Here is a 27221-nt window from a genome sequence, read left to right on the forward strand (position 1 = left end):
TTCCTTGTTTTAAGTTTGCATTAAGAGTATGTCTTCCTGTTTTCTTATTAAAGTTTAAAAACTCTCTATGAGTAGAAGATTTATCTCCCCCCTGCTGCTTTACTCTCAGCTTGGGTGCACGGCATTTTTTAAAATCATGTCTATCGAAAGGATGAAAATTAACTATTCTCTTCATTTCCTCTTTCATCAGATCACAATTCAATAACACTTGAGAATTTTTACTTTCCCCTGTAGTAATACCCATTAATATGGCTATTTGTTCTGTTTGTCCCACTCAAAACAGGCTATGCTATGACTATAATTTGTCCCAAATTGCATAAAACATCAGAGGTACTTTACCCATTAAAGTATCCACATATATTGCAAGGCAGTTTAGAAAGCTGCTTTGAACTGGAATTGCTTTCTAAGCAGCCACAAGTTTCTTGCAAAAACCGTAACTGCTTTAATGAGTCAAAGAGAGGTGTTTTTCCCCCTTTAGCTGCACATTATGAACAACTGTATTGCATACTGTATAACAAATATAAAAAAAACCTGATAGATTTGATTTCACAGGTGCATTGTTTCAGGCATTTTTAAAAATCCTTTCCATACTGATTATTTAAGTACTTTGTTTTTCTAAAGAACTGATCAATTTAGTTCCACTAATTTATTACATCAGGCAGCTATAGTCAAATCTCTATAAAATAGCTGGCATTTATGTAGATAATAAAGGCAATCACCACCTTAGTGGCATTAGTAGCAACTATTATCAACTATGACATTTATGAAAACAAAGAATACATTTAAATCAGTAATTGTCAAGCTTTCAGTATTTTTTCCATATTTTAAAGAACATACTCCCCTCGAAATTAGCAAGTATACCTATTTTCCCAATATTCCCAATAAACCTTTAAAAAATTCTGATAAGAATCTAAGATCCTTTAAAAGATAAAGGTTCCCCCGCACATGCGTGCTAGTCGTTTCCGACTCTAGGGGCGGGTGCTCATCTCCGTTTCAAAGCCGAAGAGCCAGCGCTTGTCCGAGGACGTCTCTGTGGTCATGTGGCCGGCATGATTAGACACCAAAGGGGCACGGAACGCTGTTACCTTCCCACCGTAGTGGTCCCTATTTTTCTACTTGCATTTTTACGTGCTTTCGAACTGCTAGGTTGGCAGAAGCTGGGACGAGTAACAGGCGCTCACTCTGTTACGCGGCACTTGGGATTCGACCCGCCAAACTGCTGACCTTCTGATCGACAAGCTCAGCGTCCTAACCCAAGAAAATAACTCAAACCACTCCACAATTCCTAACAAGAGAAAATGCTATTGCAAATCAATTCCTAGGCTTTGGTCAGATTTGATTTGGATCTAACAAAACCTGAAATTGCAAAAGGCTGGATGGATGGACCTCAGTTAGTGTGTCTCTCCTACCAGTATGTAAACTTCTAATCAAATGGTGGATTATTGAAGAAGGTTCTCCTTCTCAAAATGTGAGGACCTCTGAGTCATCTCTAAGTTACAGTTTAAAAACCACACTCTGTGTAAAGGGAATCAGCCTTAACTGATAGATAGCAAAAAGGACTAAGACAGGGGTAGGCAACCTTGGCTCTTTCATGACTCATGGACTTCTACTCCCAGAATTCTTGAGCCAGCTATGCTGGCTCAAGAATTCTGGGAGTTGAAGTCCATGAGTCATAAAAGAGCCAAGGTTGCCTACCCCTGGACTAAGAGATGAAACATACCTGTTTTGCAGCGGCTCCTGCCTGAGCCCTGGCCTGGGGGCTTTTTCTCGGTCTTCTACCAGGCATGCTGGTTCACCAACAGCCAACAAAGCCAGGTTGCAGAATCCAGAAAGTTAAAAATTACCTGCAGATGAGCAAGGTATATTTGCAAGAACACCATACTGTACAGACATTCCCAATTTTTTAAAAAAAACATGAGCATCTTGACTGAAAAAAAGTCACCAAGATACTAGACTGCTGCCACTCCCACTTGTAGACCTTAATTCTAAAACATACACATTATTAACTCTATTTTCCTAATCATAATACAAGCAGAGATGTACATCGTTGCTTCTGGAAGATACTTATGGCTCAGATTTTCTTCTAATAAAGATAGAAAGCCAGATTTAAGATCATGATCACAAAACAAACCCTAAAACAAAAGAAAACTCCCACACTCCAACCTGTTTACAAATCTAACGAGTAATATGGACTGGGATACTTTCAGCCCTTGAGGACTGGGGAGCGGGCAGTCAGAAGTAAGAGTACACTTCAACAGCAGAACCTATTTGTTTAGGTGTTAAGAACTCAGGTCAATCAATGTCAGAAGGCCTTATTTAAAAAACCTAGAACCCCAATGGCCAGTATATAGCAGGGTCTTGGTTTTCTGTAGGCAGTAGGAAGCAAACAGTCAGTTACCTCCACAGAGGCATCACCAGGTTACTTTTAAAGAAATGCTGGTCTTCACCTTGCATAATTCTCGGTGTCAGTTTGGAGATTAGGGCCACCGAAATCCAAAAGGCAGCGAAGGAATTGTTTTAATTGTTTTTCATTTTTTGTATTCATGGTTTTAACTGCCCTGTAAACCGCCCTGAGTCCTACGGGAATAGGGCGGGATACAAATCTAAATAAATAAATAAATAAATAAATAAATAATAAATAGCTAGCTAGCTAGCTTATCACGGCCGAAATCAGTTCCAAAGTCATTTGGGGCGCCTTAACCCCAACACACACACACCCCCGCCAGACCATCCTGAAAGCAGGAGGCCCACTTGCCGTCTACATGGAAGACAAGAGCTGAGTTCAAGCAGCTTGACGTGCCCTGCCCACTCCCACCTGAATCACGAGCCTACCAGATGACTGGCACCTGGGAAACAACCATCCGTGTCTTCTCGAGAGGCAGAGCCTTCCCTATCAGCTGAGCTGAAAAACACAGGCCGATTTCAGGAGGACGCTTTCAGATGCACTCAGCCAAGTGCACGCATGTGTGAATCCACACACCCGGTACAGAGGTTCCACCCGAGAGAGAGAGAGAGAGAGAGATTCAGCAGCCAGCCAGGGCTTAAGCCTTTCAGAGCAAACCCAAGAGCAGAGGAGGGCTGCTGCTTTCGATTCATAACAAACCTTCCCACCGAGGAGGAGCAGGAAGAGGAGGAGGGGGTTGATGGCAACTGCTTTCTCTCGGGCTCCAGGGAGATGAGAAGGCGGCCCCGGAGGCACGGCTCCACCTCCTGCCGCAGCCGACGGGGCTGCCCAGCGGAACAGGCAAAGGCCCCGGCCAGACGCGCGCTTTCCCCCTCCTACTTCGGACTCAGCTTGGGGCTGCACCAAGGGGCCCCGCAACGCGCAGGCGCGGAGGTTTATTCATTTTTAGAGAGCGAGATGGAGGCGCCGGAGTGGGCGGAGCCTGAGCGCGCGTGGCCAAACAGGGTACGGTAATAATTGACTCCGAGGCCAAAGGAAGACGGAAAGAAGGGGCGGGGGGGAGGGGGAAGCAGGGGCGTGGCCGAGGTCTTGTGCCTTTCGGTGAGGTAAACCAGCGTTTTCCAACCTTAGGAACTTGAAGATGCGTGGACTTCAACTCCCAGAATTCCCCAGCCAGCTATGCTGGCTGGGGAATTCTGGGAGTTGAAGTCCACGCATCTTCAAGTTCCTAAGGTTGGAAAACGCTGAGGTAAACGTGCCGCTGTAGCTCACCCTTCCCGACCTCCAGATGTTTTGGACTTCAACTCCCATCGTCCTCCAGCCGAAATAGGGGTTATGGGAGTTGGTCGAAAAGAGCTAGAGCAGGCCAGGTTGGGGAAGAGAGTTATGAGTGCTTTTTATGCTTCTATAATTATTTAGCAACTCTGGGAGTTGAAGTCCACGCATCTTCTATTTATTTATTTATTTATTTATTTATTTATTTATTTATTTATTTATTTATTTATTTATTTATTTATTTATTTATTTATTTATTTATTTATTTATTTATTTATTTATTTATTTATTTAATGGTATTTCTGCCGCAGAGCCGGAATTTGGTCTGAACAGCCACTGCTGAGACTTCTCAGACCGCTTCTAAAAAATATCTACTCAAAATTAGGCTCTTCTAGGCCCAGAATTGGTAAGGCCGTAAGATTACTATGGTTGCTGTTTCAGGCTTGTCTTAAATACAAGCAACCCTAGATCTTATCTTGTAATGGAAACTGGCTTTTTCTGACTTGAGTTTATCGTTGCAGTGAGAATTCAGCCCAAATGATGCTTTTGATCCTCTCTCCTATTTTCTTCAGGATACACTCTGGATTTGTTGCATTCTTCATTGGGTTGTGCTAAATCATAATGTAACTTTAAGTATATACGCTGCATACTGTATATGTACAGTATCAAGCCATCCACAATGGCTGCAGGGCAAGTTTTATGAAGCATTAAGTTTTTAATAATTTTGTTTAGATGATGGTTTCCAGGTAATGCAACGGCTCACGACAAATGCAGATAACTGCTGGAAGCTGTATAGTTCAACAATATAAGGAGGGCCATAGAATTCTTTATTTCATATTATATTATTCAATATGTATGTGAAACCATGGATGAATGAATCACCAATTTGCCCACAATCCATCTCTCTTTTCCCCCCTCCCTGTTAAATATAGGTGGTGGTGTTAGTTGCGAAGTCATGTCCGACCCATCGCGACCCTATGGACAATGTTCCTCCAGGCCTTCCTGTCCTCTACCATCTTCTGGAGTCCATTTAAGCTCACGCCTACTGCTTCAGTGACTCCATCCAGCCACCTCATTCTGTCGTCCCCTTCTTCTCTTGCCCTCAACCTTTCCCAGCATTAGGCTCTTCTCCAGCGAGTCCTTCCTTCTCATTAGGTGGCCAAAGTATGAGTTTCAACTTCAGGATCTGGCCTTCTAAAGAGCAGTCAGGGTTGATCTCCTCTAGGACTGACCGGTTTGAACGCCTTGCAGTCCATGGGACTCGCAGGAGTCTTCTCCAGCACTATAGTTCAAAGGCCTTAATTCTTTGGCGCTCTAAATATAGGTAAGAGTGCCAAATTCATGTTCCTAATGTGGTTTCTGTAATTTTAGGTTAGCATGATTAATTGTGTTAATTGAATAGATGTTTTGTAGTTTATGACTTTTAAACCAAGAAATTAAGGTTTTTCAACAATTCATAGTTAATGAATAACCAGTGACTGAGACAATAATGTACTGGATGATGACTAATAATCAGAACTGATATTAAAATGATCCTATTTGAATGGAGTGAAACCTAGGGTGAAATAGACTATACTTTTCTCTAAAGATCGTAACATAATGGTTGATCCAAGAACAGGCTGCTTCATTTTTTTAAATGGATGGAAAGTAATTTCATCATCTCTTGGATTACTTCAGTGCTTTATAAACAGAATTGCCTAGATCAAGGGTGTCAAACTTGCAACGTCGCGTGACACAACTTTTGTGCCATTGCAGGCAATGGGGTGGGCATGGTTTTGCTATGATGCATCTGGCCCGCAGGGCAGCAGTTTGACAGCCTCGACCTAGGAGCTTAAACTGCTTCCACATTAGGCCAGCATGTTTGTTTCCTGAAATTAGTAGATATAATATTATGTTTTGTTATTTGTATTAGTTATCAGTCTGTTTTCATAATCAAAATCCTGATATTACATTTAAACATTCTAAATATGTTACTCAAAGATGTATTATTTCCTGTACTTAAAGTGTTTTGAAGAGGAAGCACTTTGTTGTATGTTTTCTCCAAGAGTTATTGGGTGTTTCCATGCTTGGTAACTTTTATTTTCCTAGCTTATTTTAAAATGCAGTTAAAAATTTCCATCACCCCATCAGCCTTTTTTAATTTAGTTTTTTTTGTCTATTTTTTTCTATAGAAATGTGCATGAAATGAAAAGCATTTTTTTTCAAAATTCAGAAACAATTACGTGCTGGAAGTTCTACCAAACAATTTTGGATCAGCCACAACTTGACAGAAATAAAACCTGAATATTTACTAGGTTGTTCTGGGTTTGGGCCAAAGAAATTCAGGGAATTACAGGTTGCACTACCATCTGTTGATCATACTACATAGAAAAAACATTTCAAGTTTAATTCAAACATAAAGCAAATCAGGATTGGATGAACAATACTTCTGGAAATGATATGTTTCTTTTCTCTACTTTCTAGCTTTGATTTATTAAAGTTTTCCATATTCCCCATATTTCAGTTGATAAACTCTTTTTTTACTTCTGTTCAATTGCATCCAGTTCTTGAAGTCTGCCTGGACAAGTCCCACAGTTTTCTTGGCAAGGTTTTTCAGTAGTAGTTTGCCTTACCTCTTTCCTAGGGCTGAGTGAAAGTGACTGGCCCAAGTTCACCCAATTGGCTTTGTGCCTAAGGCAGGACTAGAATTTGTGGTCTCCTGGTTTCTAGCTTGAAGCCTTAACCACTACACCAGACATGTCAAACACAAGGCCCGGGGGCCAGATCCGGCCCGTGAAGTGGTTTCATGTGGCCCACAAAGCCATCCTGGAAACAGTGAGGGAACGGCCCCCACTGCCTTGGCCCTGGCCCAGAGATCCTCCTTCTGCCAGAGACTCTCAGATCTGTCCCACTCCTGCCCAGACCCCCCATAGGCACCCTTGATGCGAATGATGTAGAGCTGGCCACACCCACCCAGTAGGCCATACACACTCTAGCCACACCCACCCAGTATGCCACGCCCACCCTGGCCATACCCACCTGGCCCCCTGAGGGCAACCGCAATGCTGATGCGGCCCTCAATGAAATTGAGTTTGACACCCCTGCACTACACCAAACTTTAAATTACTATTAGCATTTTCTTTCCAGCTAAAATTATAAATAGGTTTGCAATAATCAAAACGGGTTAAGCATACTTAGTAAGCTTTTGAAAAGCAGTTGAAAGAGGTACTTTACAAAGTATGATTATCATGAACAAAACACTATTTTTCAAAATATTAAAACAACTGTGATTGATTATTTGCACTGCTGCTTAAAGACTATCACCATCTGTGCAGTACTTTTGCTAGGACCTCTAGAAGATAGAGGCTTAGAAGATAACCAAGGACTGAAAATACAGCTCCTTTAAAGTTTTAGGAAAGGCATTTTTCTCATGCTAATATGCTTTGCAATGAATCTCTTCCCAGTGTTTTGTACAAGCCTAATATTTTGGATATACTGTTTTGGAAGCTATCTAAAAAATGGGATAGGGTGAATTTGCATGAACCTCTATTGGGATAAAACCATTTTTTTAACTAAACTTCTACAACTGGAGATAGATCTATAAAGTAGAATTACAGTATAGTATAATGCAGAATTATAATGAGAGCACAGAACAACCGGATTATTTTTTTAAAGAATAGTTATTATTATAAACACTATAAAATAGCTAAAATAAGTTTAAAAACAAAATTTCAAGTATTAATCAACATCATTTAAAACAAATCTTATTAAAATTTAGTATTTTTGGCATCCTGATCTTGCTTGAGTGCATACATGACATCATTTTGGCTAACATTGAGTCGAACTCGCATGCCTAGGTACTTAGCATGAGATTCTACCAGCAAAAGTTTACAAGCACCAAGTCGGGAGGAAATTGCCATTATATCGGATACGGTAGGGGTTGGCAGGCCTTCAATTCTACATAGAGCAACATGCTGATGAAATATCTAGAAGTGGGGAAAAACAAAACTGAAGATTAAAAACAAGCAAGTTAAAAAGAGTAATTTCTAATTACTTTCCTCCTTTTTCTATGGGAAAATAACCAATAAGATACAGCAGTGGTTCTCAATTTGTGATTTGCGGAGTCTTGGAGGCTGTGATGTCATCACAGGGAGTCCACGGATGCTTGAAGAAATTTTATGATTTAAATCTTGAGTTATGTCTTGGGGGTCCGTGGTGAAGAAAAGGTTGAGAACAACTGAGATACACCATTTTTTCAGACTTGTATATACGGTGGTACCTTGGTACTCAACTGCTTTGAAATTCATTGAATTTGATACTCAACACATTTTGACACAAAAATTGTGTCCCAGTTGTTTGTTTGGTACTTAGTGCACAAGCTAGAACTTGTCAGTGTCGGCTGCCTTGTGACTCACTACATTATTCCTTATGAGAAAAATTCATTTGTTACCCATCGTGCCTCCTGGAACCAATTAACAATAAGTACCAGGGTATCACTGTATTCTGAAAATTATATTAAAAGATTGTCAAATAGATTGTCTAGATTGAATTTATGCAATTTGGAAGAATGCATAGTATGGTCTGACAAATAATTACATTCAAAATATAAAAATACAAGCTTGAGGAGAAGAACTGCCAAAGACCTGAAGCACTAATCTACTTAGTGCATATTTGTGAATTGGAATAAAGAGCTACACTGTATAAAATGTATTAAATAATAATTCCCAATGAAAAGATACATCCCCAGAATATAACTAAAGTCGTCTTGAAAAATTAGCATTCATTTTTACCTGCTGAATTGTAGCTTCTTCTAGTCCTAACCTATGAAATTCTGCAATTGTGGCTTTCAGGAATATTTGCTCCTGCAGCGAACCATTCCTAAAAGAGAATGGAACCCCAACAAGATTAATCAGCATAATAAAAAAGTACTTCTAAGACTGTTGGTACACTATATATAGTTTCTACTTGGTGGTTGCAAGAAACAACATGTTGACTTACGAGGCAGACATGTATTCTACAGTGTTATCTCAATTGTGGGTGCATATAGAAGTAAAAATTCATAAGGTGGTAAAAACTGTAGGCCGTCACACTACTCAGACCAGATTTTCCTTTATGGCACTGAAGAAGAGAAGATTCACAGGTAAACTATTATATTACCTAATCGCATTTATATATGGAGATGAGAACATTTCATCCACAGCTTGCATAACGTGAGCCATGTTGACTAACCCAGAAACACCCCTTTTGCGATCATGTTCACAGATTTCAGTGGACCTTCTGCAGATATCAAGGCATCGTCTTGCATCACCAGACAAAGCTGCAACCTAAAATGTATTGATTGAAAATGAAAGTTGATCTTTTTCCCTATATTGCAGTATCCAGAAAAAAACGATAGCTGTTTAACATTATTTAATGTGGAATATTTGTTTCACCCAGAAATTCCCCTTTCTCCATGCTAATTTGGTTTCCCCCATTTGTTGTGAATCTATAATGCTAAAATCAGGAAACGGCACAGAGTAGTGGATATATTGCAGTCTGACCAGGCAGCATCATGACTGAGTTTGCTACAGTGCCTCCTAGTAAGCTTCCAGGTGCAACTTAAACTATTGTTGTCTCCCTTCAGACTCTACGTGACATAGGGCCAGCTTAGTTTTGGGATTGTCTATTCCTGGTGGTTTTTGCCTCTCCCCACTAGATCTGGCAGAGTGAGCATACTCCAAGTCTCCTCAGTGAAATAGTGCAGGGCTTTTCAACCAGTGGTACAGGTACCACCTGTGGTACATTGGCACCTGACAGGTGGTACGCGACACTAGAAAAATGGTAGTGGGGGAGGGGAATGAGCTGAACCGGTGGCAGCGCCACAGAAGCCTGACCGAGAGATGGCTGGAGCTGCAGGGCTGTCAGAGCTCAGTGGAAGCGCCAGGATCAGCGCTTCTTCGGGGCTGTCAGGGCTCAGCAGAAGCATCAGGATCAGTGCCAGGCTCCAGCTGGAGCTCGGCACTGATCCTGGCGCTTCTGCTAAACCCAGAAGTGCAATCAGCTGGAATGTTGCAGCATCTCCAGGGTCTTGTGAGTTACATTCAGATGCTTGGCAACTGATTCATATTTATGACGGTCACAGTGTCCCAGGGTCATGTGAAGTGACCAAAACCTGCTGCAACCACCCAGCAGATGGGGGAAATAAAAACCAAACACCCACCCCACCCCCACTGCCAATCCTCAACAGAAATGCTCACAACAATGAACAGAAGGAAGAGTGCTGCTGGGCGGGCGGGCAGGCAGGTGTCTTGCTTGGCTGTGGCTTGGGGGGGGCACTTTTTTCAGTGCCATTGTAACTTCGAACAACCACTAAGCAAACTGTTGTAAGTCAAGGACTATCTGTACTTCATCACTTTTTTCCTTTTTTTTTGGGTCATCAAGTTTTTGACACCTTGCTAGGCGATTGGTGGTACTTGGATGTTGCCATATCCTAAAAGTGCAATGGGTGAAAAGGTTGAAAAGCCCTGAAATAGTGTAATCTGGTAGGGCAGAGGAAACCTTTTCTGTCATGGCCCTTCCCTTATGGAACAGTTTCTCTCCAGAGGTACAGATGCCCCTGACCTCGTTCACCTTCAGGAAAGCAGTGAAGATCCAGCTTTTCCCCCAGACCAGGGGTCAGCAACCTGAAACAGTGAAAGAGCCACTCGGAACCAATTCCCTCACAAAAGGAAAAACTGGGAGCCACAAAAAATATGCAAGATATGCAAGGTTTGATATGCACCTACCCTGCATATATGAATTGATTGGTTGAACTTTTTTAGTCCCACTTTTTTTTTTTGGACTGCACGTGGCAGAGGACTGGGAGCCGCAAGAGATGACAAAGAGCCGCATGCGGCTCCGGAGCCGCGGGTTGCAGACCTGTGCCCCAGACAATGGCCCCAAGGTGTTGATGGAGCGGGCATTGCAAGATTGGTGCATGCAAGTTTTACTGGGGGCTCAATGTTGTTTTTAAGTGTTTTTTGTCTGTTGATTATATTTGTTCATTGCCCAATGTTCTGTCTGGTAGATGGGCAGCCATATAAGTTTGCTAAGAAAATAAATACATTTTGTGGATTTGATTACTATCAAATCGCTTTCTCAATGCAAGGAGGTTAGGACTATCGCTTTCTCCAGAATCCCATTGGAACAACAAGAGCCTGTTATAAAACAGACACAATAATGATGAATGAAGCGCTTCTTTAAAATTTCACTAATTTATGATACAGACCTAGATCCATCAGTTTGGTGTATAGTTTGCACTTCAGTTAGAGTTCAGTCGTTAACTACTAAGCGCAGTGTTAATTTAAAAAAAGAAGAAGAAATCCACACAGCTGCCACTATGGGCAATTTACCTTTCTAGAAATGAACTGAACTGCATCCTCTTCAAATGCTTTTAACTGATTGATCCTGGAAGAGACAATTTGTTGTAACTGCTTGTAGGTGTACGGCTGGAAAGACATTCGGGTTAGGCCCTGCAAAAAAAGAAAACATCAAACCTCTTGAAAGGGCTATTCAGTAAATCTTACAAGGTGCATGAAATATAGAGATAAAATAAATTACAGGATGTGCAGTTGTTTAACCTTATGGATTTACTGTTCAAAATGCTTTTTAATTATATGGAAACTAAAAATGTATGCATCAAATGCAATTTTAGGTGCAAACTGCTGAAATGTTTTATTCGGAACTTGTGATATTATTGCAAGTGGTTTCTCCAGAACTCCATGCATTCCAGCCTATTATCATGGGCTGAACACTCCCACATCAGAATCTTTCTTTTTTCCAGCACCACAAAGACTCCTCTGTTTGATATCTAGTTCTATAAATGGCCAGCTTCAGAATAGAAAAATGCAATAATCAAATGCATAACACCATTATTTAAACTCTTAGTACAAACTTTTCTTTATTCAGACCATATCTAAAGTGGCATCTCAGAGAATTAACTTGAGACTTTATCTGGAATTTTTCTCATACCAGTAACAACTGCAAAGCACAGTAATAGTTCATTCCCTTCTTTTTCATTAATTTCAGTAAACATCATGAATGCAAGATAACCATAGTAATAGAATTGAACAGACATACCAGCCTGCTGGCTACTCTTTTCATCATTATTCTTTCTGGCAAATCCATAGTGTTAGCAATGGCCAAGACAATTAATTTGGAATTTTTCTCGGTGGGCCAGTCAAAGAGATTGTACATCACATTTTGTTTTCGAGTCCATAGGAGATCAAGCTAGATTGAGGGAAAAATTGATGCAAAATTACAGATGAAGAAACTATATGCTACAAAAATGTACAAGATCTGGTTCTAATTTTTTTTAGTTTTGCAGGAAAATATTATTTTGTGTTAACATTCAAATACAATCAGCATTATTTTTAGTTTAACCTATGGATAATACTGCATATATAAGTATCTAAAGAAAAATGCTGTATATTTCCTTCTCTGTATCAGTACATTTCTGCTTAAAGAACAGGTGCTTGTTACATAATTCGAACTGAAACCTGGAGTTAATCCACAGATATGTATCAGTTTAGGGATGAACACAGAAAGTAGATTTTTCCCCTTTGCATTCTTTTTTAAAGATTTTAAACTCAGCAGAGATTATTTTTATTTTTAATTAATATTTGTAGGCCCCCTCTTGTTCAACTGAAGGGAATGAAAGTGTTTTGAAATAATTTACATTGTTTTTATTGACAAGGATGATCACTTGAGACCATTTCAATCTTACAGCAGCCCCATGCCTCTGAAATACTTACAAAACAAACTAAAAAACAATCTTCTAATATAAGAACTCCCACATTACCTCATCCACAACAAGTACTACAGTTTTCCTTTTTGATCCAGGTGTGCAAAACATCTTTTTCAGAAGTTCAGCCGCGTGATTGGCAGTTGTCTTCTGGCCTGTCAGTAGCTAAATCAGGTTAAATGGAGACTGGTGTTACGAACTTGTGCAGCAGTAATGAATTCTGCTATAGCAATAGTATAATTCTATGTATGTTTATCTGGAAATTAAATCCTACTATATTCAGTGTGGCATGTTGTCAGCTTTGGAAGGACAGATGGAAGAACTTGCCTAAAAAACTATAAGTTTGCAAAATTACATTGCCTCCAGTTTGTCATAATTGAACCTAATGTCCAGATAAACTTTCTGCCAGACCTATGTTAATTTTTTATGTTGAGCGCCATCAGATTGTAAACCCATAAATCCACTTGGAGCTGTAAATATTTATACTAATAAAACAGACATAATTATTAAACAAGATAGGAAAGAGAGGTGTCAGACAGTAGGAAATAATGAGCTTTTTAAAAGCCAAGGCAATTGAGATCAGACAGAACCACCCTTATGAATGTTTTTCATATGTCCCATTATTTTTCTCTTGTGGGAGATGAGACTTATGTGCGTGCCTCCTTGCATTGAGAAATACCTGACATCAAGGAGGTAAGAATCTTTTCCTCGTAATACCTACTTCATCCAGCTTGACTATAGCAGTGAGAACTTCACTTTTGTTTTAAATATTAAACTGTATTGTAAACATTTTAAAGTATTATGACAATGGAGCTTGATTGTTTAGAACATCTGGTCATTTGCTTGCTTTTAGGAAAGTTTAGCCTTAGTTATTAAAAATATTCTTATTAAATTTATTTGCTGACTATTTTGCCACAGAACTTCTATGCAGCCAAATTTATAGTTAAAACTTTTCTGGTTGTTTCTTTTCATGTATTATTTCATTTATAAAAGCCTGTTATTTCATCTTTCTGTCATATGTAGATATGTTTCAGTAAAAGGAAAAAGACTTTGGATGCTAATTATTTTACTATGGGTTGTGTGTTTAGGAGTAAAAGGTACATTTTGGGGAGAGATAATTTGATGCAACTATTTTACTTATGTTAAGTTGTATTTAGATAAATGTCTACAGCATACCCCAGCAGTGCTAAGCAAATCTGTTACATTATTCTGTAATAGTCATATCTTAGAATGTTGATGTGGTACACTCCTTCCACTTTATTAATATGATTTAAATATTTACATATTGTCTGAAATTATGTAAGTTGTAATAAGCATCATAAGACTCCCTTTTAAAATCTTGTCTGAGAATCCAATCATTAATAAACTCCAAATATTTCCCTGGATGGTAACATAAATGTTGAAGTACCACCTGTCAGCTCATACACTTATTCAGTCTTGCCAAAAGCATTGTCTTTAATCCATTAACTTCAGAAAGCAAGGGCAAGAGCTGTTAATCTGCCTGGGTGTTTACACAATATATTTGGAGAGACATTTGCATTAATTCTGGATACAGCAGGATTTTTGAACCTGGAATCACGTCATAATCACTTCATATTTAATTAGCTGTAAATAAGTACTAAAGTGTTTGCAATCTTCCAAATTTTAAAAGACAGCCATTTTCCACAACATAAGTTGTATCAGTAGTGTACAAACATACACACACACACACACAAACATGTGTGCACCTGGAATGGAGAGCCAGTTGGTTTAAGATGTTGAACTAGGAGCAGGAAGACTGAGGTTTTAATCCTCCATAGGCATGTATGTCATCCGGATGTATTTGGGCCGTTCATTTTTCCTCAGCCAAGACTTAAGAACATCTATCTACCAACTTCCACAGAAACCTTCCACAGGTTTCGGGGTGGGGTATCATCAGTACGCTGATGATACCCAACTTTTTCTTTCCACCCCGAACCAACCCAGTGATGCCCTCGCCGTGATGTCCCGGTGCCTGGAGGCAGTCCAGGTCTGGATGGGGAGAAACAGGCTTCGTCTCAATCCCGCCAAGACTGAGTGGCTGTGCATATCGGCATCTCGGGTCAACCAGACTATTCCATCTCTAGCGATGGGAGGTGAGGTGTTACCCCCCGTTGATAGGGCTCGCAACTTGGGCGTCCTCCTGGATTCACGACTCAATTTTGAAGACCATATAGGAGCCGTGACCAGGGGGGCTTTTGCCCAGGTTCGCCTGGTGCGCCAGTTGCGTCCCTATCTGGACCGAGATGCCCTACGCACAGTTACTCATGCGCTCGTGACCTCCCGTTTGGACTACTGCAACGCTCTCTACATGGGGCTGCCCTTGAGGACCACTCGGAGGCTTCAACTGGTGCAGAATGCGGCCGCACGAGTTGTAATGGGGGTCTCCCGATACTCCCATGTAACACCTCTACTCCGCGAGCTGCATTGGCTTCCGGTTGCCCTCCGGGTGAAATTCAAGGTGCTGGTCATTACCTATAAAGCCCTACATGGCTTGGGTCCGGGGTATTTGAGGGAACACCTGCTGCCAGCATCAAGTTCCCTTGGTCCAGTGCGCTCCCACAGGGAGGGTCTTCTCAGGGTCCCACCGGTAAGAGATTGCCGGCGGGTAACACCCAGGGATAGGGCCTTCTCAGTGGGGGCGCCTGCCCTCTGGAACCAGCTGCCAGTGGAGCTGAGGACTGCCCCCGACCTCCGTTCATTCCGCCGGGGCCTGAAGACCTGGCTCTTCAAGCTCTCTGGCCCAGGCTGAGGATTAATTTATTTTAATTGGGGTTTTATTTGTACAGGGACAAATTTAATCTTTTTTAAACTGGTTTTAACTTTTGTATTTTCGGTTTTTAATCCCCTGTAAACCGCCCTGAGTCCTCCGGGAAAGGGCAGTATATAAATGTAATAAAATAAATAAATAAAATAAATAAATAAACAATGTGCTAGATTACACTCCATAACCTTCAATTATTCATGTTGAAGACATAGGTTGAAAACACTGTCGCATATCAAGAAAAAAACTGCAGAGACAACTTATGGTACACACACACACACACACACACACACACACACACACACACAAACACACTTCTAGAGACAGGGAAGCTCACCCTCTGAATTTAAGAAACGACTGAAAAGGCTTCTTGCCCAATTCCATTTTTCTCAAGCATATTCACCTTTAAAATTAGCACATAGGCTTGGTGTGGATCAGTCAGTTTCATTCCATTAATCTCTATAAACTGGAAAGCTGGAATCTCTTCATTTTCTGCTGCCCGCTGAAGATAATGAATGGCTTCATGGACTGTTGCTGTTTTGCCTGTTCCAGGAACTCCAGAAATGTACATACACCTGAAACACAGGAGAACCAATACTAATCACTAAGATTTCTGTTTTTCTAATCAAAAGCTGCCTTATTTATAATGATTGTTCCCTTCGCCTCTTTAATGAAACTGAAAATTGATGAAAAGCATGCCAAGAAACACTCACCCTCCTGTCCCATCAAGAAGCTTGCTTTCTATGAAGTTACAGATATCCTGGAATTCCTTTTCACGGCAGGGCAAGGTCTCTGGGACAGCAGACACATGCAGTCTGTCAAAGCAAAAGAGGAGGAAAGGGACATCAATACGAAAAAGTCCAGTTACATGATTTCTAAGTAAGTGGCTAGGCACAGAATAAAATTTATTAAGAATTGTTATGCAAATGTTCTAAGAATTGATTTCAAATAATGCTGGGTTGAAAAAGGGGTTGTTTCCCCCCCCCAAAAAAGTGACTTTATAACTTAAAAGCTAATCCATAGTAAAAAAATATATTCTATACGCAAATATAAAACAAGAAGAATCAAATATTCGTAACAGACGGGGTGTTTATTTAACGATACAAATATATTATCTATTGCAGTGATGGCGAACCTTCTAGAGACTGAGTGCCCAAACTGCAACCCAAAACCCACTTATGTATTGTTGTGTGCCTGGTGGGCGTGGCCCATTGGGTGGGTGTGGCCCATTGGGTGGGCGTGGCTGCAGTGGTAACGGCAGACTGGGTGGGACTAAAAATTTCAATCAGTCCCAATTTTGCGAGATCTTTTTTTTTCCCCGCGAGAAGTTGAAATTGATTGATTGAACCCTTTTTTTTATTTTTGCATGCGGCGGCAGAGGCCTAAAGCGAAAAGGTTTTATAAAAACCAGCTGAAGGACTAGGAATGGGGCGACGGCGCGCGTGCCCACAGAGAAGGCTCTGCGTGCCACCTGTGGCACACGTGCCATAGGTTCGCCACCATGGATTTATTGCTATAATAAAAAAATATTATTTACATCACCCTCAAAGGCTAACTTCTAGCTTGTCCTCCTTTAACTACAGGTAGTCCTTGACTTAGCTCATTTAGTGACTGTTCGAAGTTACAACAGCCTTGAAAAAAGTGACTTACGACCAGTTTTCACACTTACAATCACTTCAGCATCCCAATGGTCACGTGATCAAAATTATGGTAACTGACTCATAATGGTTGCAGTGTCCCAAGGTCATGTGATGACCTTTGGACAAGCAAAGTCAATGGGAATCCAGATTCTCTTAACTATTAACTAATTTAACCCCTGCAATGATTCACTTAACAACTCAAGAAAGGTTGTAAAATGGAGCAAAACTCACTTAACAAATGTCTCACTTAACAACAAAAAAATTTAGGCTCAATTGTGGTCATAACTCAAGGACTACCTGTACATTATTATTTATTTCTTCCCTTGGGAAATACAAGGAATATTTTACTTTACCTCATCCTTGCCTGTTCTAGCACACTGGCCGGCTTCTGCATAGTCTGATTTCGACTGCGAATTCTTGGGGTAGCATTACGTGGAGTTTTTGGGGTACTTGGCTTAGACTGCAAGAAAAACCATTATTTTCTCATTTAGAAATGGTTTGCATTTTGTTCTGCTTTGAAACTGCTGAAAATAATAATTGAAAAATTAACCCAAACATTTTTAATGCTTAGTACATTATTTATTTGGCATAGAATTTAAATGAATATTCAACGCAAAAGTGGACCGAAAGAAGGAAAGGTGGAAATAGTTTTACATTATTTCCTATTTTGGAATTTTGTAGTTCACCTTGTAGCCAGTTTGATGTGATTAAAGACACTGGGCTAGGAGCAGGGAGACCTGTATTTTTGTTTTTTCTTGGGAATAAAAGCCAGCTGAGTGACTTAGAACCAATCAACACTAGACCAAGACCAGGAACTTTAAACCAAAATCCTGAAGGAGGAATGGTAAACCACTTCCAAAAATATTGCCAAGAAAACAGTATTGATTTGTTCATGTTGCCAGGAGCTGAAATTCATTTAAATGACCCACACGTACAAAGACACAGCCTAGCTTGATCAGGTAAAATGAAGATGGTATTATTTGACTCCAAATATAACCGCTATTCTTCTCAAAAATCTCCATTTATAAATTCCAAACTGAATTTTATAAATTGTAACATCAAGGGTTTATTTTATGTTTATTTTATGATTTTTGAGAGTAATTACAATTTTGTGTTTTTAGAAATGCCTATAGTTCTTACAGTATTCCTTGAATCCTTGGTAGATGTTCCCATGGATTGGTTCTTTGAGAACTTGGGAGTGGATTTTGTTTGCCTTTTAGGTGTATGAAGTTTCTTGTTGTCTTCTTCATCACTGCTATCTGAATCAGAAGTTTCCAAGGGACTAGGACACTTCTTACCCTTGCTTTTATTTTCAGCTGCATTTAAAACACTAAAGAAATAAATTAGACACATCATATTTTGAATTTTGGAAAATGGGCAGAAAAAGAGACTCCTGGAACAACACTGGCTGAAGACAATGAGAGATTATGAGCAGACAGATAATGAGCCCCTGCTTAGACACAGACATAGTGAATCCTGCTTTATCTGAGATTCTTTTGATGTCTATGATGTCTAAGGAATGTGAGGGGACCTCTGGGTTGAGCTCAGCCACCTTTAAATTAGATCCGTCCTTTGGGCTTTTAGTGGATTAAATAATGCCACAGGTTTTGAAAGAGATGGCATGCAAAAAGGCATGCAAGGTCCAGCTACCCAGAGAACTATCATCTAATCCCCAAACTGCTACTCTGCGAAGGAACTTCTAACAGATCCTGGGAAAGCAGAGAGGGAAACAGGACTGTTACAAAACAGAAACACCTTCAGTTATTTCACCTTAATCACACTAGGTATATACTGAGCTGGACAATTGTCTTGAAAAAATTGGGAAACAAAACAACTTGGAATTCTGTAACTATCTTTTTTGCTAATAAGGTATTGGAAGAGAACTTTGAAAGCCTGCCAAGGACCTAACATTTGGTTTGTAAGGGGGGTTAGACAACAAACAACAGAATCTGCAACCTGATGTCTTCATGTCTCCATCACGTATTTGATCTATACCTCCAATAAACCCTGATCAATGGCTATGCTGCCAAATGGGATGGAAATTTTAATTCAAAACTTTGGATATAACCAAATTTTCTACTCCTAAGTAGAAGAGTGAAGGTGAGATTACATGCGGCAATCTTCTATCATTTAAACTGTAACGTTTAAATATAAAATTAAAAAAAGTAGGTAAGGGAAAAAAAATGTCCTATGAATGAATTACTGTGAGGGTTGTTGATCCAGGTTTGGCCCACTTATTTTCGTTTATACAAAGATCAATTTTGGACAATGTTTTCTTTTTAAAAAGTCTATTCAACAATATATTTGTAAACATGCATACAGTATATAAAGCAATTATTTCCACCAATAATTTATCAAGTGTTACTAACACACTAGGCATTTCAGGGCTTACAGCATACAAAAATAAAATGTAATATGGATAGCAGTCTCACCTAAATTGTTCTGCAATTCGAGCAGCAGTCACTTGTGCACATTTTCTGCGTGAACGTGGAGTCATCGCTGGATTCCTTGTTTCCAACTCATATTCATCTAAACTATAGAGAAATGTGACTATATGTTATATTCTATGAAAAATGTATGACACCTTCACTATTCTCAATTATTCAAGAAACAGATACTTTTAAGAAAATCTAGGCAGACAAAATTTAACCCATGGAATCGTATTCAAGTATAATTATTAATCTGTTAAATTTATCACCAGTATTAAAAAGCTAATATTTCTTCCTGTCAGCAAATTATTGCAGACAAGAAGTAAATTAATATTAAATACACAGAAGGGGATGCCTGTCTTACGTCAAGAAAAATGAATGTTAATATACACACAAGAACAATAAGCTGTTCAGAAGACCGTATTTCCAAATTTAGGACATAATGTTGAGCCCTACCCTTTAGTACTTTGTGTCACTGCAGAACTGCTGACTTTCAGATTGGAATCTTGGATCTTCTGACATAAACTTGGTAAATTTGTTGTAGTTCTTTCAGGTTGCTCATCCAGTGGTTTTATATCTGAAAGCAAATCTTCCTCATCAGAAACACAAGATTTTTTTTTAGGAGAACCTTTAATGCCAGTAAATGTTACTTTTCTTTTAAGGAATGATCGTTGTGGAGTTTCAGTCAAACCATAGTCTAGAAGCTCAATCAAATCTTGTTGCACTCCTAGAAGCATACTTCTAGGAGATTTTGTAGGTGCTAAAAGGAAAAAAAAATCAGAACAAGATTTAATAGGAATCATTAAGGCATAATAATTTCTGAATACATATGTCCCTATGTATCTCTTGAGGTCAAATTTCCTCTGGCCTGCAACCTAACTTCTGAAGTTTTTTCCAAGAAACAATTTCAGATCTTATTGATTTTTCATAAATTGTTGAAAACATAATTGGTCTCCAAGGTGTTGAGCTAAAGCAGTTGAATTCCTTTAGGGTTTTTTGGTTTTCTATGTTATGGATCAGTCTTCTGGTTGGCCATATCTTCTTTCCTTTGGTATAAGTTATTTTCCATTTTAATTCATCATAATCTTGCACAGTTGTTGTGGAACTGAATTGGCCAAATTCCACATGACCTTAGAATTGGAACATCAGATTACTGATCAGATCAATTTGATTCTTTCCCTGGCATTGTGGCATTTGGACAGAAAGGAATCAACAGGAAAAAAAAGTCAAATAAAAATAATAATTAAACAATGGAGCTAACTTTGCTATTGCTTTCTCTAGTTGTGGCATATTTAATGGCATATTTCCCAGCATATTACTCCCAGGGAAATACAGCAGCCAATAAAAAATGGGTCCTAATCTCTAGTATAAATTAAAAGAAGAAAAAAAAAACAATATGTGAGCATTTATCAGTATAGAAGCAGGATCCATATGACATAGCTCAGAACTCTAAAGTTTTTTTTTGAATTACATTAACAGGTGTTTTTTTAATTCCAAAAATCTTTCTTTTTCCTTCTCCATCCAACTAATAACATGAAAGGACAAAGCCTTTTGTTCCCCCATTTTTTACACAGGTTTTCTCAGTTTTCAAGGCAATGATAAAAAGTTCCAATCATGATATACTTATAAACCTACATAATTATGTTATTTTCAGGTGAGTTATACTAATAGCAGCAGAATTTTGTTTCTGTTACAGATATTTATGAATCAAATTCAGCAGCAGAAATGAACAAACCCCTCAGTTGTACGAGTGCCAGATCAGAAGCCATCCATTGTTAATTATGGCTTTCATCTGAAAATAATCTGAAAGACAGAGATCTGCTTAATATAAAGGTCCTGCTTTAGTTATGAGTAACTCTAATTTTAAGGATGGTAAATAGTCCAAACCACAGTAATGTCATCATCCAGAGAAGCCAGAAAGTATTATCACCTCGAGTTGCTTTTTAGAGTAAAATGGGTGGCACATAACAGTAATTCAAGAAGTAAATAATCACTATTCTCATATAACATTTTAACACAATCTTCTTGGGAGCTGATTCAGGGTAATTCTGTGGCTTAGAAAAGAAAAAGTTATACAAAACAGTCCCTATTATTAAGAACTGCACAAGGGATTTTTGTAGTAAGAGGTAAATAATCTCTTAAAAGGTAGTCCTTGATTTACAATGTTTAGTGACCGTTCGAAGTTACAACAGCAGTGGAAAAAATGACGTATGTCCATCTTCCACATGACTGTTGCAGCGTCCCCGTGGTCACGTGATCAAAATTCTGATGCCTGGCAACTGGCTCATATTTATGACGGTTACAGTGTCCCAGGGTCACGTGATCCACCTTTCGAGACCTTCTGATAAGCAAAGTCAATGGGGAAGCCAGATTCACTTAACAACCATGTTACTAATTTAACAACTGCAGTGATTCGCTTAACCGCTGTGGCAAGAAAGGTTGTAAAATGGGGCAAAACTCACTTAACAACTGTTTTGCTTAGCAATGGAAATATGGGGCTTGCTTGTGATCATTAGTCAAGGACTACCTGTATAACCCTTAAAATTAGTAAGGTGCTATGCAGTATATAAACCATGTAGCAGTTTACAGAGCTATATCTTCTGACAGCGAAGACAGCAGTATCCAATCATTTGTAAACATACTGTTTAACTGTAATCTTTTCTTTGCTCCAGGGATGTCGCCACCGGCAAGTTTGGGGGAATTTCTCTGCTTAAACAAGGAAGACTTAGCAGCTGAATGTCTCAGTTTTACTTCTGCGCTGCTTTTATTGCTTTCTTTGGTAATCCAAGTGACATTTTTGGTTGCTTCTTCCAGCGAGCGGGAGGGAGTCAGATGGCCCTCCGTTGCAAAAGTTATGTCATTCTTTAGTTTAACAGAATTTTTCAATTCTGCCAGTAAATTAGGTCTCAGTGGCTTCATCTTTTTTCCATCCCAGGATTTCCTTACAAACATAACTTGCTTGTTTTTTGCTTCAAGAGGCAGCGCTTCACATGGTGACAAAGGAATAACCTAAAAACAGCAAAACAGCAGAAAGTTGTTCATTTTACACAGCAGTGAAATAATGTGACCTGCCTGTCCAAAACGTAGTATAATTCAAAGAGATTAAACATCAGTTAGTTCTAAGCATAACAAAAGGTCAATTAAGGAATGTATTTTCTCAAAATGTAATGAAAACTGGCTTCTCCTTTGAAGAGAGGAATATTTAACAAAACAGTGGGAACTATAACTCATATTTTTAGAATTAACTCTCTGAATTGCAAAGATGCAGTTGAGCTCAATTACTAATGGCTTCACTTATGTAGTTTCCTTGGCAAAGTGGGAGTGGTTTGCTGCTTTGTGATTTTTTTTAAAAAAAAATGCCTAGCTGAAAACACTGGTATTGGTGCCTAATCCAAGTAGTAACCAGAGGCAAGCCAAGTTAGTGACTACTTACTGCTACCTATTGAAGTCATAATATATATCTAGGGCTGTTACTATTAATAAGTTACAGTACTAGTGAACCATATATAATACTAGCTTATAATATTTTTCACTATCTCTAAACAGTATACATGCATAGAACATGTATAGAACAAGCAGTAATTTAAGAGAAACTGATTTGGTGTTAGAATCAGAAATATCTGACGCCTAAAATGTTATTTGTAACATGTAACTTATGTAAACATTCATAATTCAAATTACAAAAACCACTGCCCAATTAATCTAATCTAGTGTTTCTCAAAAGTTTTGTTCCTACAATGGTCATGCTGATCGGCAATCACCAGGACTGTAATCTGACTAGACTGGGGAAGATAATCTAAATGATCAATTCTGCAATGCTGATTGATGATTACCAAGCTGTAATCTTACTAGACTGGGGAAAATATTCTAAATGATCAGTTCTGCACCGATAATCAATAGTATAAAACATTGTTTGGGCAATGCATTGAACTATACATGCCCTTGAAGACCACCCATAAGCTACAACTGGTCTATAGAATGCAGAAGCTGTGATAGGCACCTCTAGATTCACCCAAGTTACACGCATGTTGCAAGAGCTGCACTGGTTCCCAGTTTCTTTCTGGGTGCAATTCAAAGTGCTGGTTAAACTTTACAATCCTGCCCAGCATAGGATCAGGTTGTCTCTTCCTGAGAGTTTCTGCCTAATACTGCAGATCCATCAGACTTCACCCTTTTAGCCTTCCAGAAGGCTATTAAGGCCTGACTCATTATTCAGGCACTGGAATAGAGTGAAGGGAACTTATAGATCACTGTTGGGGCACCTTAGGGCAGGGGTATCAAACTGCCAGCCTATGGGCCGGATGTGTCATCCGGAAGCCGCGCCCACCCCATTGCCAGCAATGGCAAAACTCTCCCGATACGTTGCACGACGTCACGTGATATCGCGAGTTTGACATGTCTGCCTTAGGGGATGATTGAGGCACCATTTTTTAAGGTTTTTTTTATGGTTTTTAGTTTTATTATTGTCGTGAGTTGTCCAGTTGTGTTCCAAGATGAATGGCCATGCACATCATTTAAATAAAATCAATCAGATTGGCCAATGCTATTTAAGCCTATTTATGCAGCAGGATTGTGAACACAGAATTCAAGTTGCCCATCAATGAAAATTAATGTATGAAGCGTCAAAACAGATGAAGTAGAACTGTCATGACCAATCTTATGATAGACTATTTATCACAAATATAATGTAAAATAAAATATAATAAAGATTACTTCATATTCTTTTTAAAGTGCTGCATTTCATGTTTACTATTACATATCCAAGAAGAAATGTCAAGTCAGCTCTTAAGTTGCCAGGAAAGAGCTATCTCAGGTTTACGATTACAGCAAACTACGTCAAAGAATTTCTGAAGACATTTTCCTTTTCTTGCCTTCACACATTTGAATCTGCTACTACTCACCATAATTTTATCAACAATAGATGAAACAAGTATGTCAGTATCCCATTCAGCCTTCTCATTCAAGAATATCTCTTGTTTGTGTCCCAAACTTTTTCGGAGACCAAATGGTATTTCTTCAATACGAGAAAACCACTCAACAACTGCATGTTTCTCCTGAGTATCTAGGGTAGAAAAAACAATATTACTTACAAAGACCCCCTCGGAGATTTTTGAAACATACATTTCTTTGGTTTCATTAAATGTCAGTGCAAGCAAGAGTGTCTGCCTTTTGCCATCAACTACTGCTAAAATGGTATATTTCATTCAAGCCAATAGTTCTAGACAGATACAAGTAGTCCTCAACTTACGGCGACGATTGAAACTAGAATTTCTGCCAAGTGATGTAGTTGTACAGCATCATTAACTAAGAATCATGGATCATTAAAAAAGTACTGACCCCGACCCAAACCATTCTAGCTTTGGTCTCATCCAGTCCTAAGCCTTGATAAGGGACGGCCATCTCTTCAACTCCCCCCCATCTGTCTATCTGCCCCTCCCCTCTCCACTTTTTGATGTCCTGTACCCTACCTTGCAGGACAGCAAGCAGCCCCTGAACCCCTGTGCTCCAGCACTGGTAGCCATGTTGCAGTTCCGGGCTGCAAGAAGCTTGGAACTGCAGTGCAGGGTGAAGCCTCAGCTGCCCAGCAACGTAGCACAAAGGGGTTTCTTGGTATGCCACAGCCCTGGAGATGCAGGAAGCTCCTGAGTTCCAGCACAGCTCCAGCACTGTGGCACAAAGCTGAAACTGCCCCAGTTATCCTCACCACTCTGCACCCTGAGGCCTACCCTGAGGCTCTTCGTGACACCATCTTCCTCAGGTCCCTTGAGGAAACTGCCATGCACAACCTTGGGAAAGAAGTCACGGTTGTTAAGCTAACCTATGGTCGTTAAGCAAATGCCATGGTCAATAACCCCATTGTCTGGGTTTTTGTTTTTTACCAGAAACCAGAAGTAAGCGTCGTTTTTCAACAAAATTCGTCATAAATGTGGTCCAAAATGTAAACACATGATTGGGGGGGGGAGCATGCAGTTATTGGAACTTTGAATCTGGGTAGTAAGTACTTTTATTTGGGTCTCTTGTTACCTCAAAAGGTCACCAAGCAACTCGTCATAAGTTATGGACTATCTGTAATTGCAGCAAAGACAGCTATACCCTAGAAATGTAAACAAACCACTATTCCAAATTTAGATCTTTGGCATTTTAATAAGGAATAGACTTAATAGAAAAACTCATGGATATAACACATGAAATGTTGGAATTTAGGCATAGCAATTCATTTATCCTACTTGGAAAGACTTTATTCAGTTTAGTAAAACTTCAAAACTGTTTAAGAGACGTGTCATCAATGATGATATGGTTTTTGTAATATGTGGAAGAAAGATCATTTCAAAATGCAGTATTTAAAGAGGAAGCCATTTTAGTAGTTGTATGCTTATATAGTCTGTGTGTATTAATTAATTTCCTACAGTTTTTAGGCATTTTAAACCAACAGTTAATGATGTAATATTACATCTATCTACCTACCTACCTAATCTACTTCATAATAAAACATTTTTAAAAATTCACTGTGTAGCATTACATAGAATTTTTAAAAGATCAATATTTCACTATCCTATATTTTAGAATTTTACATACTTAACACTTTAGTAATTTAGTTACTCAGTATTGTATTGAAGATTTTCTGTAGCACTTTAATATCTGTATTTATATTCATTAATATAATAGATTAATCTTATATTTTACGTTTTAGTCATTGAGAAAATGTTTTTGTATCCTCATGTTCTGCAACCTCTTATTAAAATATGTATTTAATGACATTATGTTTTAATTTTATTTTAGTTTCTTACTATCATATATTACTTTTTGACAATCTTTTATAAATATTCTACAAAACAAATTTATCTTAGTACTGGAAAACTGATATACAGGAAAGAAACCAAAAAAACTTACCATCTTCATATAGCCTTAAGAGTCTTGCCACAAAAAGTTGATCATATGTTCCTTCTTCTATTAAAATAAATTCTCCAGGAAAAATACAGATGTCACTGATATCTTTTTCATATTTAATAGATATTCCCCTAAAAATTGACAAATATTTTTTTGGAGTCATTGGATGCCATTCCTCATCTTCTTTCTATCCACTATCTGTATGCTCAGTTATCAGCACTATTCCATTATTATGCATTTCCCCAGAACTACAGTATACATTTTGCTTTATAAGAAGTAACTAAAACAGGCTGACACACCTATAATGAGAGATCTGCAATTGTCTGTCTGTAGATATAGCCTTGCCAATCCATGAACAGGTGCGTTTTCTCTGACTTTCTATGTTTATGGTATCTGTAAAAAAAACAACCACGAAAGATCAGATCGTATAATATGCATCATGTGAGCAAAAGAGGAAAAGTCCTGGAACATCCCATTGCTATGGCACTGCTCAATCCTCAGCTTCTGTGTTATTCTCCTAACCTCCCCCCCCCACTTTTCTAAACATAATAGAGAAGTATTTAAGAGACCCTAGGGCAGGGGTAGGCAACCTTGGCTCTTTTATGACTCATGGACTTCAACTCCCAGAATTCCTGAGTCAGCATAGCTGACTCAGGAATTCTGGGAGTTGAAGTCCATGAGTCATAAAAGAGCCGAGGTTGCCTATCCCTGCTCTAGGGTGAAGATCAATCTGCCACTCAGCTTCAATACGATCCTGCTGTCCTTAGAAATCTCATAATCACGTCGCTCAACAAAAATCCCCTTACGTGGCAACGATTTCCTCCACGAGGGGCTGCAATTCATTCTTTCAAGCCCGACGAAGCTGGACGGGGAAAGAAAAAAAATGACAATCCGAGGCTCAGCGCGGCGACAACTTCCCTCTTCCTCCCTGCGAGATGAAACTTCGCGCCAAAGTCCTGTCGCTCCGCCCCGGAAGAGAAATTTGGGCCTCCTTATAGACGCCATGTTTGTTTTTGGCTGTGGGGGGAAAAAAAACCCTCACTTGTTATATCCGCAGGGGGGA

The 27221-nt window shown here is 39.2% G+C and overlaps 2 protein-coding genes across 5 annotated transcripts in view; both read right to left on the reverse strand.

Annotated features, from left to right (window-relative positions):
- Positions 1–3288, reverse strand: part of CC2D1B (coiled-coil and C2 domain containing 1B) — a 65957-nt gene extending 62669 nt beyond the window's left edge. For 2 of the 4 annotated variants that reach the window (XR_014025969.1, XM_081324135.1), the window contains exons 1-2: positions 2833–3270; positions 1721–1844 (exon numbers count right to left, since the gene is read on the reverse strand). Coding sequence is in view for 3 of the 4 variants with exons in the window: in XM_081324135.1 (XP_081180261.1) it covers positions 1721–1786 (66 nt within the window). In the remaining variant the exon portion in view is untranslated. Of the gene's footprint in view, positions 1–1720; positions 1845–2815 lie in introns of all 4 variants that reach the window. The other 2 variants (XM_081324137.1, XM_081324136.1) reach the window with 2 other exon arrangements.
- A 4037-nt stretch (positions 3289–7325) lies between these two features.
- Positions 7326–27163, reverse strand: ORC1 (origin recognition complex subunit 1; the record flags this gene model as incomplete). Its single annotated transcript, XM_081325480.1, is given in 19 exon segments — positions 7326–7644; positions 8449–8536; positions 8816–8982; positions 11029–11148; positions 11756–11905; positions 12477–12584; positions 15605–15776; positions 15915–16016; positions 17195–17301; positions 17982–18171; positions 19274–19375; positions 19727–20030; positions 21913–22279; positions 24172–24332; positions 26162–26289; positions 26458–26551; positions 26965–27028; positions 27031–27084; positions 27086–27163. Coding segments are annotated over 19 exon segments (2775 nt in total). The 3' UTR covers positions 7326–7425.
- Between the last annotated feature and the right edge of the window lie 58 nt (positions 27164–27221).

This window comes from Vipera berus (assembly GCF_964194415.1).
Source record: "Vipera berus genome assembly, chromosome: 3".
NCBI classification, from domain to species: domain Eukaryota; kingdom Metazoa; phylum Chordata; class Lepidosauria; order Squamata; family Viperidae; genus Vipera; species Vipera berus.